Source organism: Parasteatoda tepidariorum, chromosome 1 (genome assembly GCF_043381705.1).
Source record: "Parasteatoda tepidariorum isolate YZ-2023 chromosome 1, CAS_Ptep_4.0, whole genome shotgun sequence".
Lineage (NCBI taxonomy): Eukaryota > Metazoa > Arthropoda > Arachnida > Araneae > Theridiidae > Parasteatoda > Parasteatoda tepidariorum.
In genome coordinates this window covers 51770714-51786074 of record NC_092204.1, presented here as the reverse complement: position 1 = coordinate 51786074, position 15361 = coordinate 51770714, and the positions used below count along the sequence as shown (strand labels likewise).

Below are 15361 nucleotides of genomic sequence, written 5' to 3'. Positions count from 1 at the left end.
TTACATTCATTAAAATAATGTAAAAATGTGGAAGTAATCTCAGGAGTCTCAGGAAGTAATCAAATAAGTTCCTTTAAATTTTGTATTTTAACATATAAAATTACATTCATTAAAATAATGTAAAAATGTGGAAGTAATCTCAGGAGTCTCAGGAAGTAATCAAATAAGTTCCTTTAAGTTTTGTATTTTAACATATAACATTACATTCATTAAAATAATGTAAAAATGTGGAAGTAATCTCAGAAGTCTCAGGAAGTAATCAAATAAGTTCCTTTAAGTTTTGTATTTTAACATATAAAATTACATTCATTAAAATAATGTAAATATGTGGAAGTAATCTCAGGAGTCTCAGAAAGTAATCAAATAAGTTCCTTTAAGTTTTGTATTTTAGCATATAAAATTACATTCATTAAAATAATGTAAAAAATGTGGAAGTAATCTCAGGAGTCTCAGGAAGTAATAAAATAAGTTCCTTTAAATTTTGTATTTTAACATATAAAATTACATTCATAAAATAATGTAAAAATGTGGAAGTAATCTCAGGAGTCTCAGGAAGTAATCAAATAAGTTCCTTTATATTTTGTATTTTAACATATAACATTACATTCATTAAAATAATGTAAAAATGTGGAAGTAATCTCAGAAGTCTCAGGAAGTAATCAAATAAGTTCCTTTAAGTTTTGTATTTTAACATACAACATTACATTCATTAAAATAATGTAAAAATGTGGAAGTAATCTCAGAAGTCTCAGGAAGTAATCAAATAAGTTCCTTTAAGTTTTGTACTTTAACATATAAAATTACATTCATTAAAATAATGTAAATATGTGGAAGTAATCTCAGGAGTCTCAGGAAGTAATCAAATACGTTCCTCAAAATTTTTTATTTTAACATATAAAATTACATTCATTAAAATAATGTAAAAATGTGCATATCCCCCAATTTAAAATTTCAATTATTATAAACTTTTTTGCTTGCTGCTGGTTCAACATGTGGGCCACGGGTTATGGTACAACATGGTGCACCTTAAGCAATGGGTTAAATAAAATAATAAAAAATTGTAAGTAATTATAATTATTTTTTGTCATGAATAAACGAATGGAATTTTTGTATAAACGAATTTTTATGTAATGTATCCAAAAAATTTTCAATTAAATTAAAAAACTCTCGATATACAGCGATAAAATTAAAAGATATTTTACTAACTTATAATTATACTAGAGGTCCCGATTTTCTAATAACAAAAAAAAATTTAAAAACATTTCGTCTCTTTGAGTTTGTCGCAGTATGTATTATTTTACTACGTATATTTATTTATATGATCAGAATACGATGCTATTAGATTCAATTTTAATGGTTTGACGAAGGCAAAATAAAAATACTAATTAATTAGTGTTACGAAAGTTTCAGTTAAGTTTTTAAAAAATATGGATAATTAGAATAATTTTAAGTATTTAAGTCGTAAGAACGGTCAAAAAGTAGTGTCTTCTAATGATAATTGAACTTTTTTACTTATTTTGCAATATCTTTGGAATAAACTTAAAACAAAAAAAGCTTTTATTAAATAAACTTTTTTACCAAAGAGGATTCCAGGCAAAAAAATATTAATAATTATGTATTATTTTTAATTTTATAAGGATTAACAAAAAATTCTTCGATACCTTAAAAGAGTATTATTAAGAGATAAGAACTAAGTTTTTAACGTGACTAGTTGAATAGCTTCTAAGAAATAATTATTCAATTAATTTCTTTCATTATTATTTTTTAGATTAAAAATTTAATAGTTTAAGGGATGCAAAACTTTTTATATCTTAAGTTTAAAGTTTATCTATCATTCTAAACCCAAATATTGAGAACAAGAAATAATTATTAAAGATTTTTTTTAGTTTTGAATTGTTTTGGGGAAGTTTTAAAATGATTTCAAAAAGGATAACGAGTTTAAAATTGCTCTTAAAAGCTTTTCGATTTACACAAATATCTCTAGATTTAGGGAGAAAAAATAAAAATAACATTATAGTACGACAGGCATAAAATATTAGGCTATTTAAAATGGAACTAGAATTTAAATATTGTTTGAGATTGACCATTAGACATATGAAACAGTTGCAAAACAATTATTTACAAAAAATCATGTCAGCGTTTAATTTTACGAATTAATTTAGCTTCAAGACTCACGAAACACCGGTGTTTTTTTCTGTGTTAAAGGTAGCATTTTCCGATCATTGCTTACTTCCAAACAATATTTTTTCAAAATTGCACTTATTTGCAGTTATTTAAATCTAAGAGAAACAGTTATTCATCATTAAATTTTTTTTAATTTACAAAATAAGCTATTCATAACGTTTTAGTTACGAATGAAAAAAAATTTTCAAGCTCTTATACTTTTTTGGATTTTATATTTTTGTACAAATATAATTCCGATAATCTAACACATTCTCTTAGTCACTATTAGACTAGTTTTTATAATTAAAAAAATACCAGAATAGCTTTTTGCTTGTAATTAGAACGTCAGAAGAAAAAAATAATGCGTGAAAAGGATGTTAAAGGATTAAGCGTGACTTTTCTCACGGCATTTATACTTTTCAAAAAAATAGACAATAACATGATAATTTAATGAAACTTTTAGTGACTAAATAGGAAAAGAAAATTCAAAATAATGATAACTATATCTATAGTCTGGCAATTCAAACTGACTGAAATCAGCAGTGAGTGCTCATCACGCGATTGCCAGATAGTAACAAAACTACATTCATAGAAAAATAAATATTTTTTATTTTATTCTGTCACATTGGATAATTACATTTTTTTAACCAATGAATTCAGCGATCAGTGCAATGCATACTTTATAGCACATTGACGCGACCTGCAAACATTATCATTTCATTCCTGTTGTCCATAATTGCAAATATGAAAGGGTGGTTTGCATTGAACACCACGGGAGGAATTAGAGGCATGGGCGCCATTATTGGCATAACAATTGCTGTTGCAGCAGCTGCTTCACTTCCTTCTTCATTTACTTCAATGGCTGCTTTATGCATAACCTGGCTGACATATAGACCGGCATCAGCAATACCTGTGAAGTTGGCCTTCGAACCATCAAAAACATCAGCGGCACCCACAGCCTTGAAATCACCAGTCATGTCTCGTGAATATTCAACCTCGAATTTTGGAAGCGAAAGAATTACTTTTTGCTCATTAAGTTGCTTCCGTACGGAGGCTATTGTTTCAATCGTTAAATTCTCTTCCACAGCTGATAGTCCATCAAGCTCATTGGGTAGTAAAATCATCATACTTATGTTATTGCCCTTGTATGGTAGCTCTATCACTTGTGCATCATTAGTTGTGGCATAATTAAATTTATCTGTTAAATGCATGAAATGAACTTGCCTGCAAGAGAAAGAAAGCTTGTTAGAAAACAACGCAAAAAGATCAAATGAAATTGACTAAACAGCGCGAATCAATTTTTGTGCTAGAAGCAAATTTTAGAGAGAGTCCAACCATACTATCGTTCAAAGTATTTAAAACCTTACCATTGATCTATATTGAACCATATTATGGAACTACATTATACCATAATACTTGAACTTCATTACACGATACGTACTATGACTCAATTTCAACAGAAATATGGTTCAAATTAACGCCTTATTGAAATTCCAGATTTGAATGAACATCAAATGAGGGAATTATATTAAATTTCAAAATTTAAATGAAAGTTAAGTTTGGGAAAAGAAAAAATTTGAGAAGAAAGTTTTATTTAGGATTTTCAGCCGGCCAAGAAATTGGCAAAACTGGTCAAAACATTCCTACGTAATATTTGAACAACCTCCCCCCTCCCCTTTATGCAATCGAGTTAAAATTCAAAATAATCTGGAAAAAGTAGATGGAAAGAAAGCAGAAAGAGAAGCAGAATAATTATGAATGGTGATATAGGTAATAAACAAGAAATATTTTGTAATAAACATAAAAAATAAATTAATTAAATGCAGTTAGTTTCAAAACAACTTGAATTATTAAAATAGTTATTAGCATTCTTTAGAGCATGAAAGATTTATTGAACAATAGTCTGGAAAGTCTATTATTCTAAAAGTTTTTGAACAGAGATTAATCTTACTTGAAAAAAATCGATAAGTAGAATAATACCTCTGAATAGCACATTTCTGATAGTTGAGAAGTTTATACAATATCTAATACCATAACAGTCATGTGGCATTGTAAACTCTTCAGATATGAATATTGACTTAACTGCTTAAAATGATAAGTAAAACTTATAAAACACAGTTATTTTTTACCAACGAGAATTTACGTTGGTGGATCACTTATCGACTGATACATATTGCTCAAGGTTGATTTTTTTTTATTAATTTAAAAAATTGCAACTGCTACTCACAAAGTCATAAGTTTTTTTCACAATTTCAAATGTTTTGAATTCTCAATTCTATGAAATATGAAGTACCAGAATGCGGATCTAATCATGTTCTTTTAAAATGTATGTTACTATGCTGATTTTGCTAATTGCGTTCAATTAATTTCAAAATAATCCATTTCCTATTTTATAACAAGAAAATATGATTCAATTGAAACTGAATTATGAATATTTTCAGTGTGTTTGTATACATCTTTTCAACTTTTTAAGCAAAAACTTTTTAAATAGTTAAATTTATTAAGGCCACTGATTAAAAAAAAATGCAGTTTGCATCTGATACATTCATATGAATTGATAAAAATTGTCTTAAAAACAGTAAGTTTCAAAGGCTAATAAAGTTTGCAAATAATGTGTACGTCATAATTTTTTTTCCGCTTTAAACCATTGAAAAGCATTGCCTCTACCTAAACAAAGATGTAGAAACCCGTGACTGTTTTGTGAAAACAGCTCCTGGATTTCTGAATCGAGCCCTGTTTGGAAGATTATTAAGAAAATTACTGCACTTAGCCCTGCGTTAAAGTTATATAGCTGTGTTTCTTAAACTTGTCTGTAAATATCCGTATAATTTTTTCTTCAATGACAGAAAAGATTTTTTATTTTTCTGTTTATTTAATTTGCAAATAATTATGTCTCACGCGTAATTTTAATTAAAACTAAATCTAAACCCAAAATCAATTAAAGAATTTATAACATCAAACTCGCATTTTTATTGCTTTCCCTTGCCTCGCTCCGAAAATTTATTTGCATGACTGTTATCTCAATTACGCAACATAACAGCAGAAATAAGATATAATAATAAACACAAAAAATGTATTTACTGTGCATTTGCCAGTACACCATCATTGTAAAAATCTTGTTCATTGGTAGCTGAGGTCTTAAATTGAGTTTGCCATGTTCCTTTGAAATAAACCGCATTTAGAAGAAGAAGAGCTGCGCTTGGATCAAGTTGCTCGAGCAGTTTCTTTATTTTGCCGTGAGTCTTTTCCTCGACCCAGTGATTGACCTTTTCTATTACTTTGGAACCATCCTCCCCGAAGTTAACTTCTTCTATAGGCGCGTGGAAAAGACTTTCCACTTCTTCTTTGAAAGCCGGCTTCAAATGCAGCCCATCTTGGACCAATATTTGATTGGCAATTTCCAGTATGTATGCAGAATTGTTAGTATTAGGAGGAGGGAGTTCTTCTTCTAAAAGATGATAAAACAAATTTGAAACTTCCTCAGAGTTTAAGCCTGCCTCTTCGTAACCTAATGCATGCCTTAGGATCTGAAAAAAAGAAAACCGAAGTTACTTGTTTATTTTTTCATAAATTAGGAAATAAAGTCAAAATGCTACCTTAATTAGTTTTTGCAAAACTCTATGAAAGAATACGCATGACTGAAAAGCTTAAGGGAAGAGCATATTTTGTACAGTTATGAAAATACTCAATATCGCAGGTTTAAAAAAGGTGTTGTAGATTAGTTGTGCTATGCGTAAACAATAATTTATTCTGTTAATTGATTAATAAAACAATTAGTGTTCGAATTAAAAAAAATCTTTTATAATAGATTTTTATGCATTCTTAATTTTTATGAAATTTTATTGATTAATGATAATTTGTCTCAAATTCACCACGGTATCACTTAACGTGTTATTTTAAAAGGCTCTCACATGTTAGAGATATTTTCAAAAATTTTTTAAATTGGTCTGTCTCCAAAACATTATTTCACTCTTTTCCTAAATAAATATATTTTCAATGCTCCTTTGCAAAAAGATATTTTCTCAATAGCTTCTAAATGGTCCAGTTTTTCATCGAAAATTATAAAGCTGATTATTTTTAAATTCCTTAAAATTCCACTTCAATGTTTCAATAAGATATTCACTTGTTCAAGATACTGTAAAAAAGTGTTCAAAAATTTTTTGTGTTTTTAATTATTTTAAATATTGATTAGTTGAATGAAAGAAATGTTTTAACTACCACCAAATTATTACAATAACTGCTCAATCATTGAAATGTTTTGTTTTTTTTTCATGACACTGAATGAAAATCTGAGAACATTTTGTTTACATTGCTTCTACGGTTAATTGAAATAATGAATCACTTAATTGGAAAAAAAATTTCAATCAAGCAAAATTCGACAAATCTTAAGTAGTTGAGGTCAAAAATAAGATAAAATTTAGAAAAAAAGCTCTTAAATATTTAAAACTTAATATTTTCAAAATTTGAATTAACATATTTTTTTCACTAATTTTTCCAAAGTGTATGTTACTTATTAGCGTATAAATACATAATTTAACGAAAGATTAGAGATAAGAAAGTCTATAAAGGTCAATTTTATAATAGTTAAATGTTGTCTATGACATGACATACAACATGTGCGGGTTATAGATTCTGGAATAAACCAATTGTAAGGGAATTTTCTCATTTATTTCATTATTGCTCATAGACTGAGAAACTTATATTTTTACAACCGTTATTAAATTCCAAGTTAGCCATTTTAAACCTGCAATGATGAGGAGTTTTCTCTGTTTTTCGCTATAGCGCTAATCACTATAGCTTTGCGGAAAATTTCATGAGCCACTTGCGGATTGACTGGAGAGATGATAAGCGACTGCGAAGAGAGAAATCTGATGCAAATCAATGCTCGCATTCTAAGTTATTAGTTATTCCCAAGTTTTTTTTTTCTATAATAGAGTGTGTTGGACAAGACCAGTAAAAAAAGATTTTTTAATACTGCATGAAAACAACTTAAATGCAGGTGAGGAGGAAATATTCTAGAAAGATTTTTTAAAAAATATGCAGGAAATATGTAAGAAAAAATACTCCAAGTAAGCAATATGTAGAAAAAACTTCAAGTCAATAGGTGAACCCATTTTAAACCTGATATGATGAGTTTTTTCTATTTTTTCCCTATAGTGCTAATTCTATACTTTGCAGAGAATTTCACAAGCCACACACGGGATGACTGCAGGTATGATAAAGGACTGCGGAAAGTATAACCTGATGCAAATTTAATGCTCGCCTTCTGAATTATTAGCGAACATAACGGCCTCTATTTCTATTTTTATGAAAAAGTAGTTAAAATATAAAGATAGCAGTTCATGAAATAGAAATAGAATGTAGTCTTACTGTTAAAATAATTCTTATAATGCAAACGAAAGTATTATTTCAATATTTCGCTTAAAAAAGTAATGTCTCTGTTAAATAATAACATACTGTAATGATAATATATAAACATAACTATGGCAGTGGTATACATTTTGCTCCGATTGATAATACACTCGATAATATACGACGCACCAAGAAGGAGTTGTCCGATTAAAACGAAAATTGGTGGACAGGAAGACAATGTACAGAATAGTAAATGATAAAAATTTCAGAATAATTGAATAATTTACTGCAGAGTTACAGTAACAAGTTCAATAAGGTGTTGACCCGCCTCTAGCCTGGATACAAGCTGCCACACGGCGTGGCATAGACTGATAAAGCTCCCGGATGTTCTCTTGCGGTATTTCCTGCCAAATTCGACCCAATTGTCGAACGAGGTCATCAACATTCCGTGTCAGATGCAATCGCCTTCCCATCATATCCCAGACATGCTCGATGGGAGAGAGATCTGGTGATCTGGCAGGCCAAAGAAGAGTTTGACAAGCTTGCAGACGGTTCATAGCAACACGTGCCATGTGTGGTCTGGCACTGTCCTGCTAAAAAACCAGCCCAGGACGCTGCAAAAGGAACGGTAGCAAAACAGGTCTTAGGATGTCGTCGACGTACCGCTGTGCAGTAAGTGTACCTCTAATGATGACCAAAGGGGTACGGCTGTCAAAGGAAATGGCACCCCAGACCATAATGCCTTGTTGAGGGCCAGTGTGGCGTGCAGTAGTGTAGGCAGGATCCCCCTTCTGCCCTGTGCGTCTCCAAACACGGCTTCGATGATCGTCAGGACACAGTTGGAAGCAGGATTCGTCCGCCCCAGTCGGCATCATTCCAGCCTGATCGAGCCATGCACCACTGTAATCTGTAATCGATTTTTTTTTTGTTATAGAGTGTATTTTGCTCCCCAACAAGTCTAGGAATAAATTTCCCGCCCTCCCCAAAACGATCATGAAAAATCGTAAGAAGTTTTTCAATAATCATGACCTTTATTTACTTACTTTGATTGTATTATCTCTAGCGCCATGGAAAAGCATTCCAAAAGCCATAGACAAGCTCAGCGGTGAAAAGAAGATGTTTTTAGTATATCCATTTGCTAACTGTTTGTAAAGTTTGAGTGCTAAATGATTATTAGCTGCCGCTAGTTGCCCAACTTTTACTTTTATATCTTGCTCATTCTCCTCTGAAAAACTGACTGTCACTTTAAGAGCGAAGAACACCAAGAAGAATCCGCAAATCTTTAGCTTAAAGGACATCTTTTCGATTTGCTGTGAAATACAAGTGAAGAATCAGTTATAAAAAGAAAAAACGTTTTAAACTCATGCTAATCAAGTACAGAAATGAATATGCTATAATTTCGATTTTCAAGAGAAGAACCTTCCTCTTTGTCTAAACACCAAACATAATTAGAAAAATAAAGAGATACTTTATCTCATTACTTTTCTAAAGCCATTTGGTGTTAAGACGCTGAGGAAAGCTCTAGTCTAGAGAAGTGGTTCCCAAAAGGTGTTCCTCGCGGAACCCTGAGGTTCCTTTAAAGGATCATAAAGGCTACGAGGATTAGGACTTTTTTTAAGCCAGTTATGATCTTTGAAATTCTTAATTCCATTTATAGGTAATCAATAAATCATTATTAATTTAATATTTTGGTTGTTTTCATGAAATAAAAATAAAATTCCAGAAAAGAAGTAAATAGTACTATTTTAAAAAAATGAATAGATTGAATGAAATATGAAATAGACATGCATATTATAGTAATCTGCATTAGCATTCCACATCGAACTATTTAGTTCAAAATAAAATGACTAAAGTAAACGGCAAAGAAATATGTTCCCCTAACAACCATTTTCCAACATTTATAACAATTCTTTTTCGTTTTTAAAACTTAATTGAAAGTTACACTTTAAAAACTCGGGTGACAAAAATTCCATTTGAAGATGATAAAAAGATGAGCAATTGAAAATAATTATATTTATGTTAAATATTTTAAAAATAGTTAGTTGCTATTCTTTAATTAATTTTCCATAATGCTAATAATGATTGGGGCTCCGCCCAAAGAAAAAAGACTATTTAAGGTTCCATAGTCGAGAAAACTTGGGAACCGTTGGTCTAGAGAACCGAAACTATAGTATGATCATATCCGTACTTGATTTGGGCTTTATTGTTTTATATGTTTTTGTTCAATTTAGTTTACGTGGCAAACGTTAATAATGTCCTTTTGAATTTTGCTTACGAATTTCGCTTATTTAAGAGTACATTTAAAAGTACAGTTTTCTTAAAAGTTTAAGTACATTTAAAAGGTTATTTTTTTCCTTAGTGAAACAACACTGTGAATTTCAGAAAAATTTCGATAAATAATCCTTCCAAAAGCATTTTATCGAATTCCACTGATCTGAAAGATTATGCAATCTTGATCAAGAAATTCGGAGTTAAAGTTCCAGATCATAACGTTAAAATAGAATGATTATAAAACATTTACCACACTCTTAAAAAAATTTACTCACATCAACGTAAGTTGCTACATGTGTTTTAATTTGTGGTAGTTTTCTTAAGTTAAATTTTGACTAAGTTTTAAAAGTGTTTTTCAAGTGTTTGCAGATACTTTGAGAAAATTAGACATCCGCATTCTCCCATGAATCAATTAAAATAAATTGTGCGATAAGATAACTCACTACTTTATTTTTCATTAAATCGATATCACGAGGAAACAATTTTTTTCGTTGTGTTTATATAAATACTTGATCTTGCCTAATTCGGGTGGGAGAATTTCAAATCTGAAATTAGTTTTACTCCTAAAGCTACAGTTATCTTTAAATGACATTTTAGTCTATTTTCTTCGAAATGTACAAGTTTAAAAACGTAATATATAATATGTGGTAGCGTAAATGTTGCAACAAACTTTTAAAAGAGTTAGAGCACATCATCAGGATTCATTTCGTAGGAATCCATACCCTAAAATATTGTCGTAAGCGGCTAGGAGCGCTTCCCTATTATGGTTTGGTTAGAAGGATACGAAGAAGCAGTTCATAATAGGGGAAACGCCTCTAGTGGCGTATGACTTTTCCTAATGGGTTTCGATGAAGTTTTAGTTCCTGATAATGTGCGACTCCTTTAGAAGTTTATTGCAATATTTATGCAACCTATTGTTATATATAACGTTTTTGAACTTGTAAATTTCGCAAAAAATAGACTAAAAATGTCATTTTAAAAATAAAATAGCTTGGTGAGAAGAACTGAAAGCAAATTTGAAATTAGTGATACGAAAATAATCTAACATATGTTAAAGACTATCATGCAACAGAAAACAAAAAAGTTGTTTCCCAGTGCAATCAATTGATTAATCGCATCCGACCACTTTTATCAAAATAAAAAAAAATGCTAAAAACGCCTATGGGATTAAATTTTTTTGAAAAGAGTTGGTTGGTTTAAGGCAAACTTTGACACGCAAACTCATTATTTTTGAAATTGTAACATTAGTTTTTTTTTATTTATTTGCATGCATAAAATTGAAAAATATTTTCTTCGAGAATTGTAAAAATACACAACGCAAGGTAAATTTCGAAACTACTTTGCAGTTTAGTTTGTAAGCGAAAGTTTAACTAACCTTTCTATAGTCTTTCCACAGACAGCCTACTAGCAGAGAAACAGTATGCAAACCAAGTAACTATGAATTTGTTGTATTTATACGACTCCGAAATGTAATAACTATAAAAAAAATTGTTTTATTAGTACGAACTAAAACATACATCATTACAATATCTAATAGCCCATTTAGTACAATATGTTTCCAAGGTTGCAATAAAGATGCATGCATGAACGGCTGAAATGATGCTATAAAATTATTATGAATAACGAATAACTAAATCAATAATAAGAATATCATTTGAATATGCAACACGTGTTTGACATTGAATTCTTAAACTATTACAAGCATTGCATAATATAACAAAAATTCCCTTTCTAAAAATAAAAGTTTTAATTCTTAACTTAAACTAGCGAATCATGTTAATGGAAATTATGTAAACAGAAATTTATTTTTAAAAGCATACAAATATAAACTTATAATAAAGTAACAAAACAAAAAACTCAATGCAGTTCCTATGAAATCTTTAAAGAATTACAGTATAGCGATTTGAGGAAAAAAACTATTAACAATTTATATAATCTAACATATATAAGCATAGATAAATTTACAACATATATATAAATATATGAATTTCGTTTTTTATCGTGCCACATATCTATGTAAGCCCACCAGACAAAAAATTAGTCACCCATTGAGAAATCATGAAAAACATCATTTAATGACGTGTAACACCGCCACTGGACATGATAACAACATGGATTTGGTTAGGAAGTAAGTCAACCTGGCTTTGCAGTTACGTCGAATCCAGCTTAAGCCAGTCACTGAGGATTTGATCGCGCAAATCCACCAAATTGCGAGGATGCTGATTTCAGCGTTTAACCCGTTGTTCCAACATGCCCCACAAGTTTTCAATGGGGTTCAAGTCAGGTGATTTTGCAGGCCAGTAAAGATGTAATTGAGTGTTCTTAAAACGAGTCGCATATTTTTCCAGCCGGATGAACTTTGCTGTTGTTATCTTGAAAAATAGGGGGATTAACAGCACACTATTATGAAGATGCAAAAACGTGATTCGTCAGACCATATTACATTCCACCAATCAGCAACTTCTAGCCCACTGAAGTCGCGCAGCTTTATGCGCATGTGTGAGCAATGGCCTCTTACGAGGTGTTCGACTCCAAATTTTCATTGCCTCGTCGCTCACTTATAGGTTGGGATGGACCCTCATTCACTAACTGAAGCAATTCCTGTCAGGTTTGGAAGCGAATTTGATTGAAAGTTATGAAACACGTCTCCGGTTCTTTTCACGTAGAAAGTTTTACTCTGTAAGTCTTTCGTGACCACGTGTATTACACCTCTGCTTGCAGACAAGCTGAACAGTCCGCATCGAAACACCAACAAATCCAGCAACTTCATTCACCGTATGACCATGAAACACAATTACCCCTTTTTTGCCACTCTGTCACACCCTTACCCATATTTAAACAAAAATAAAACTAAAATATCTCACTGATGGCTACTTGCCTTTGATCACTTTGAGGCAGTGCACACGAAGTTGAGCACGTCACTTGACCAATGCGTCATCCAACGAAACCTAACTGTTCATCGGTGCTTGCGCACTAGGGTCGAAGAATATATAAGTGATACTTATATATTCTTTACTTGGGTAGAAGCATGGAAACTAGGTTTCTCTTTACGTTCGTTGAGCGCGCCAGGTAGGAGAAAAGCATAGTGGGTAATATTAGCGTTAAAGAAAACAGCGAGATTTCCGTTTTATTCGCCAAGAAAAACTTATTGAAATTTAGAACAAAACACCGGCAAGAATGAGATTTGTTTTAGAACATTTAGAAATAAGCTGATTTCCTATTATAATTTTTTTTTAAAAATGGTTTTTATAACTCATATTTTTTAACTAAGAGAAACAAATTTTAAATGAATCAAAATATGGTGTTTGAAAAGTTAATAAATACATTTTTTTTTATTAAATATAAATAAAAAAAAATACTTTGATACTCATAGATACTTTGCTTTAGATACTTATTTTTCCATGTTTTTTTATTTATTTATTTTATTTTATTTTTGTAGATGTATGTACATTAATTTAGCGCTCGTTTGTGTTTCGTGAGGGAGAGAAAAGACAACATAAGCATGAAATCGAACGTTTTCATTGATCATCAAAAATGCCATACGTATTCTTTATAACATTTACAGTTGTTGTTTTTTTATACTAATTTTTTTTGAAAAGTTTTATTTTAATTATAAAAGTGTTTTTTTATTCTGAAATATATTTGTTTCTATAAAACAAAAGACCTTTAGTTAAAAAGACAATCCTTACAAACAGTATATATGTGGAGTTTCAATACCATCCACATATATACTGCTTGTGTGTTTATCGGCAGCCAGATTCCACCCTCTTAGACTCAACACGAACTCTTTTATCTATACAAGTGATGATCAATTTTTCTCATTTATCATTTTAACAGTTGTTTCTAGCACATTAAAAGAAAATGATATTTATGAATATTTCATAATTTAACTTTTGAAAAAAAGTGCCTTTTTTCATTTCTGTTTAGTAGGAAATGCAGTTTCATTCTTCGGTTATCGATCTAACGTACCCTGTATTTCGTTATTAAATTATTTCGCCACATTTTATAAAACATGCACTGAGAGTATGTTTTGAAATTTTAGTTAATAGTTATTGATAACAGAGAATCTTATACATGGATCGATTTGAATACCACCAAAAAGAAATATGCGATGTTCTGTTATCACCAACCTAAATATATAAATTTAGAATTCTTGTTGAATATGTAGTAAAAAAATACGCACATTCTAGATATAAAATAAGTATTTCATCTAATTAGAAGCAGAAACTCTTTCAAAATCTGTCGAATCACTAGTGAGGAAAGTGAGAAAAAACACTAATACGAATTTGATAGCCAGATGAAGCTTGAGAGCGCTTCGAATAATCACATATTAAATACTCTTAGTTCCCATTTGTGCAGAAATGATAAGTCAGGTTTTGACAGTTGCTTTGGTTTTATCCAACTTTAATATTACTTATGAGTACAGTGCAAAATAAGTGAATAACCCTGACTAACTTTTGATCAAATCTTCACGCACTTGGACTCATTCTTAATGGTTCGAAGGGGTGACCTCAAATATATTAAATAGTTAGTGCAGACGATCTTTTAAATTACGAAATCGGACACAAAAACGTACTTTCTCTAAATAACCTTAACTTTTTTCGAAGGATTTGGAGTTTTGACCCTAACATATAAGGAGTGGCCACAATCTGGGAAATATGATTCTGATAGTTTGGTCAGAAGAATGGTTGAAAGTTTGGATCCCTCAACTATAATCTTACACTTTTGCATATTTCACCATATCTCAGGAATTTTTAAGCAATTCTAATAATTTTTGCACATTATTATAAAATTCGTTTGTCCAAATAAGATAGCACAATGGAAAAAAATAATTATTTATAATTATTAACTATTTATATTTTTGTATAATTTTATATAATAATAGTTTAAAAAATTTTGAATTTTAAGGTGTAGAAATTTTAAATCATTTTAAGGAATTTAATTTTAGGTGAAAGAAACAGTTGTAAAACAATTATTTATAATCATCATTACAATTCATCGCTTAATTTTACGAATTAATTTAGCGTCGAGACTAAATAAATTATCTGATACACATAAGTGGTGCTCTTTAAACCATTACAATCACAGATTAATACGTAAAAGCCTGGCAGTTCATTCAAAAGTTCCAAACACTTTGGCACAGAATTTTTATAAAACGTGATTTTCATATTTTTTTCATTATTTTGTTCTAATTTAAGTTAAAATAAGGGGGAAATATTACTTTTACCATTTTGATAATTTATAGTTATGAAATTCCGCATGAAACACCGGTGTCTTTTTCTGTGTTAAAGGTAACATTTTCCAAGCACTGCTCTCTTTCAAATAATAATTTTTCCAAAATTGCACTTGTTTGCAGTTATTTAGATCTAAGAGAAACAGTTATTCCTCATTAAAATTTCTTTAATTTACAGAGTAAGTTATTGAGTTACGAAGTAAGTTATAAAGTTTTAAATATGAATAGGAAAAAAATTAATTTCAAACTATTATACTTTTTTGGATTATAAACTTTAGTTCAAATAGAATTCCGATAAGCTAACACATTCTCTTAGTCACTATTGGACTAGTTTTTTTATAA

General features: G+C 30.1%; 1 protein-coding gene across 1 annotated transcript; it reads right to left on the bottom strand.

Annotated features, from left to right (window-relative positions):
* Window positions 1–2748: 2748 nt before the first annotated feature.
* Window positions 2749–11278, bottom strand: LOC107445547 (iripin-2). Its single transcript, XM_043045717.2, has 4 exons — window positions 11162–11278; window positions 8559–8825; window positions 5245–5690; window positions 2749–3387 (listed from the first exon to the last, which is right to left on the bottom strand). The coding sequence occupies exons 2-4, from the start codon at window positions 8811–8813 to the stop codon at window positions 2844–2846; spliced, it is 1245 nt and encodes a 414-aa protein (XP_042901651.2). The 5' UTR covers window positions 8814–8825; window positions 11162–11278; the 3' UTR covers window positions 2749–2843.
* Window positions 11279–15361: the final 4083 nt, after the last annotated feature.

Bases quoted from the DNA above. Each gene is read 5' to 3' on its own strand.
- LOC107445547 (XM_043045717.2), bottom strand. From the start codon at position 8,813: ATGTCCTTTAAGCTAAAGATTTGCGGATTCTTCTTGGTGTTCTTCGCT. The intron at 5,691-8,558 runs GTAAGTAAATAA...TCTTTTTTTCAG, and splicing joins CTAGAGATAATACAATCAAA to ATCCTAAGGCATGCATTAGG. The intron at 3,388-5,244 runs GTAAATACATTT...TTTCTCTTGCAG, and splicing joins GGTGTACTGGCAAATGCACA to GCAAGTTCATTTCATGCATT.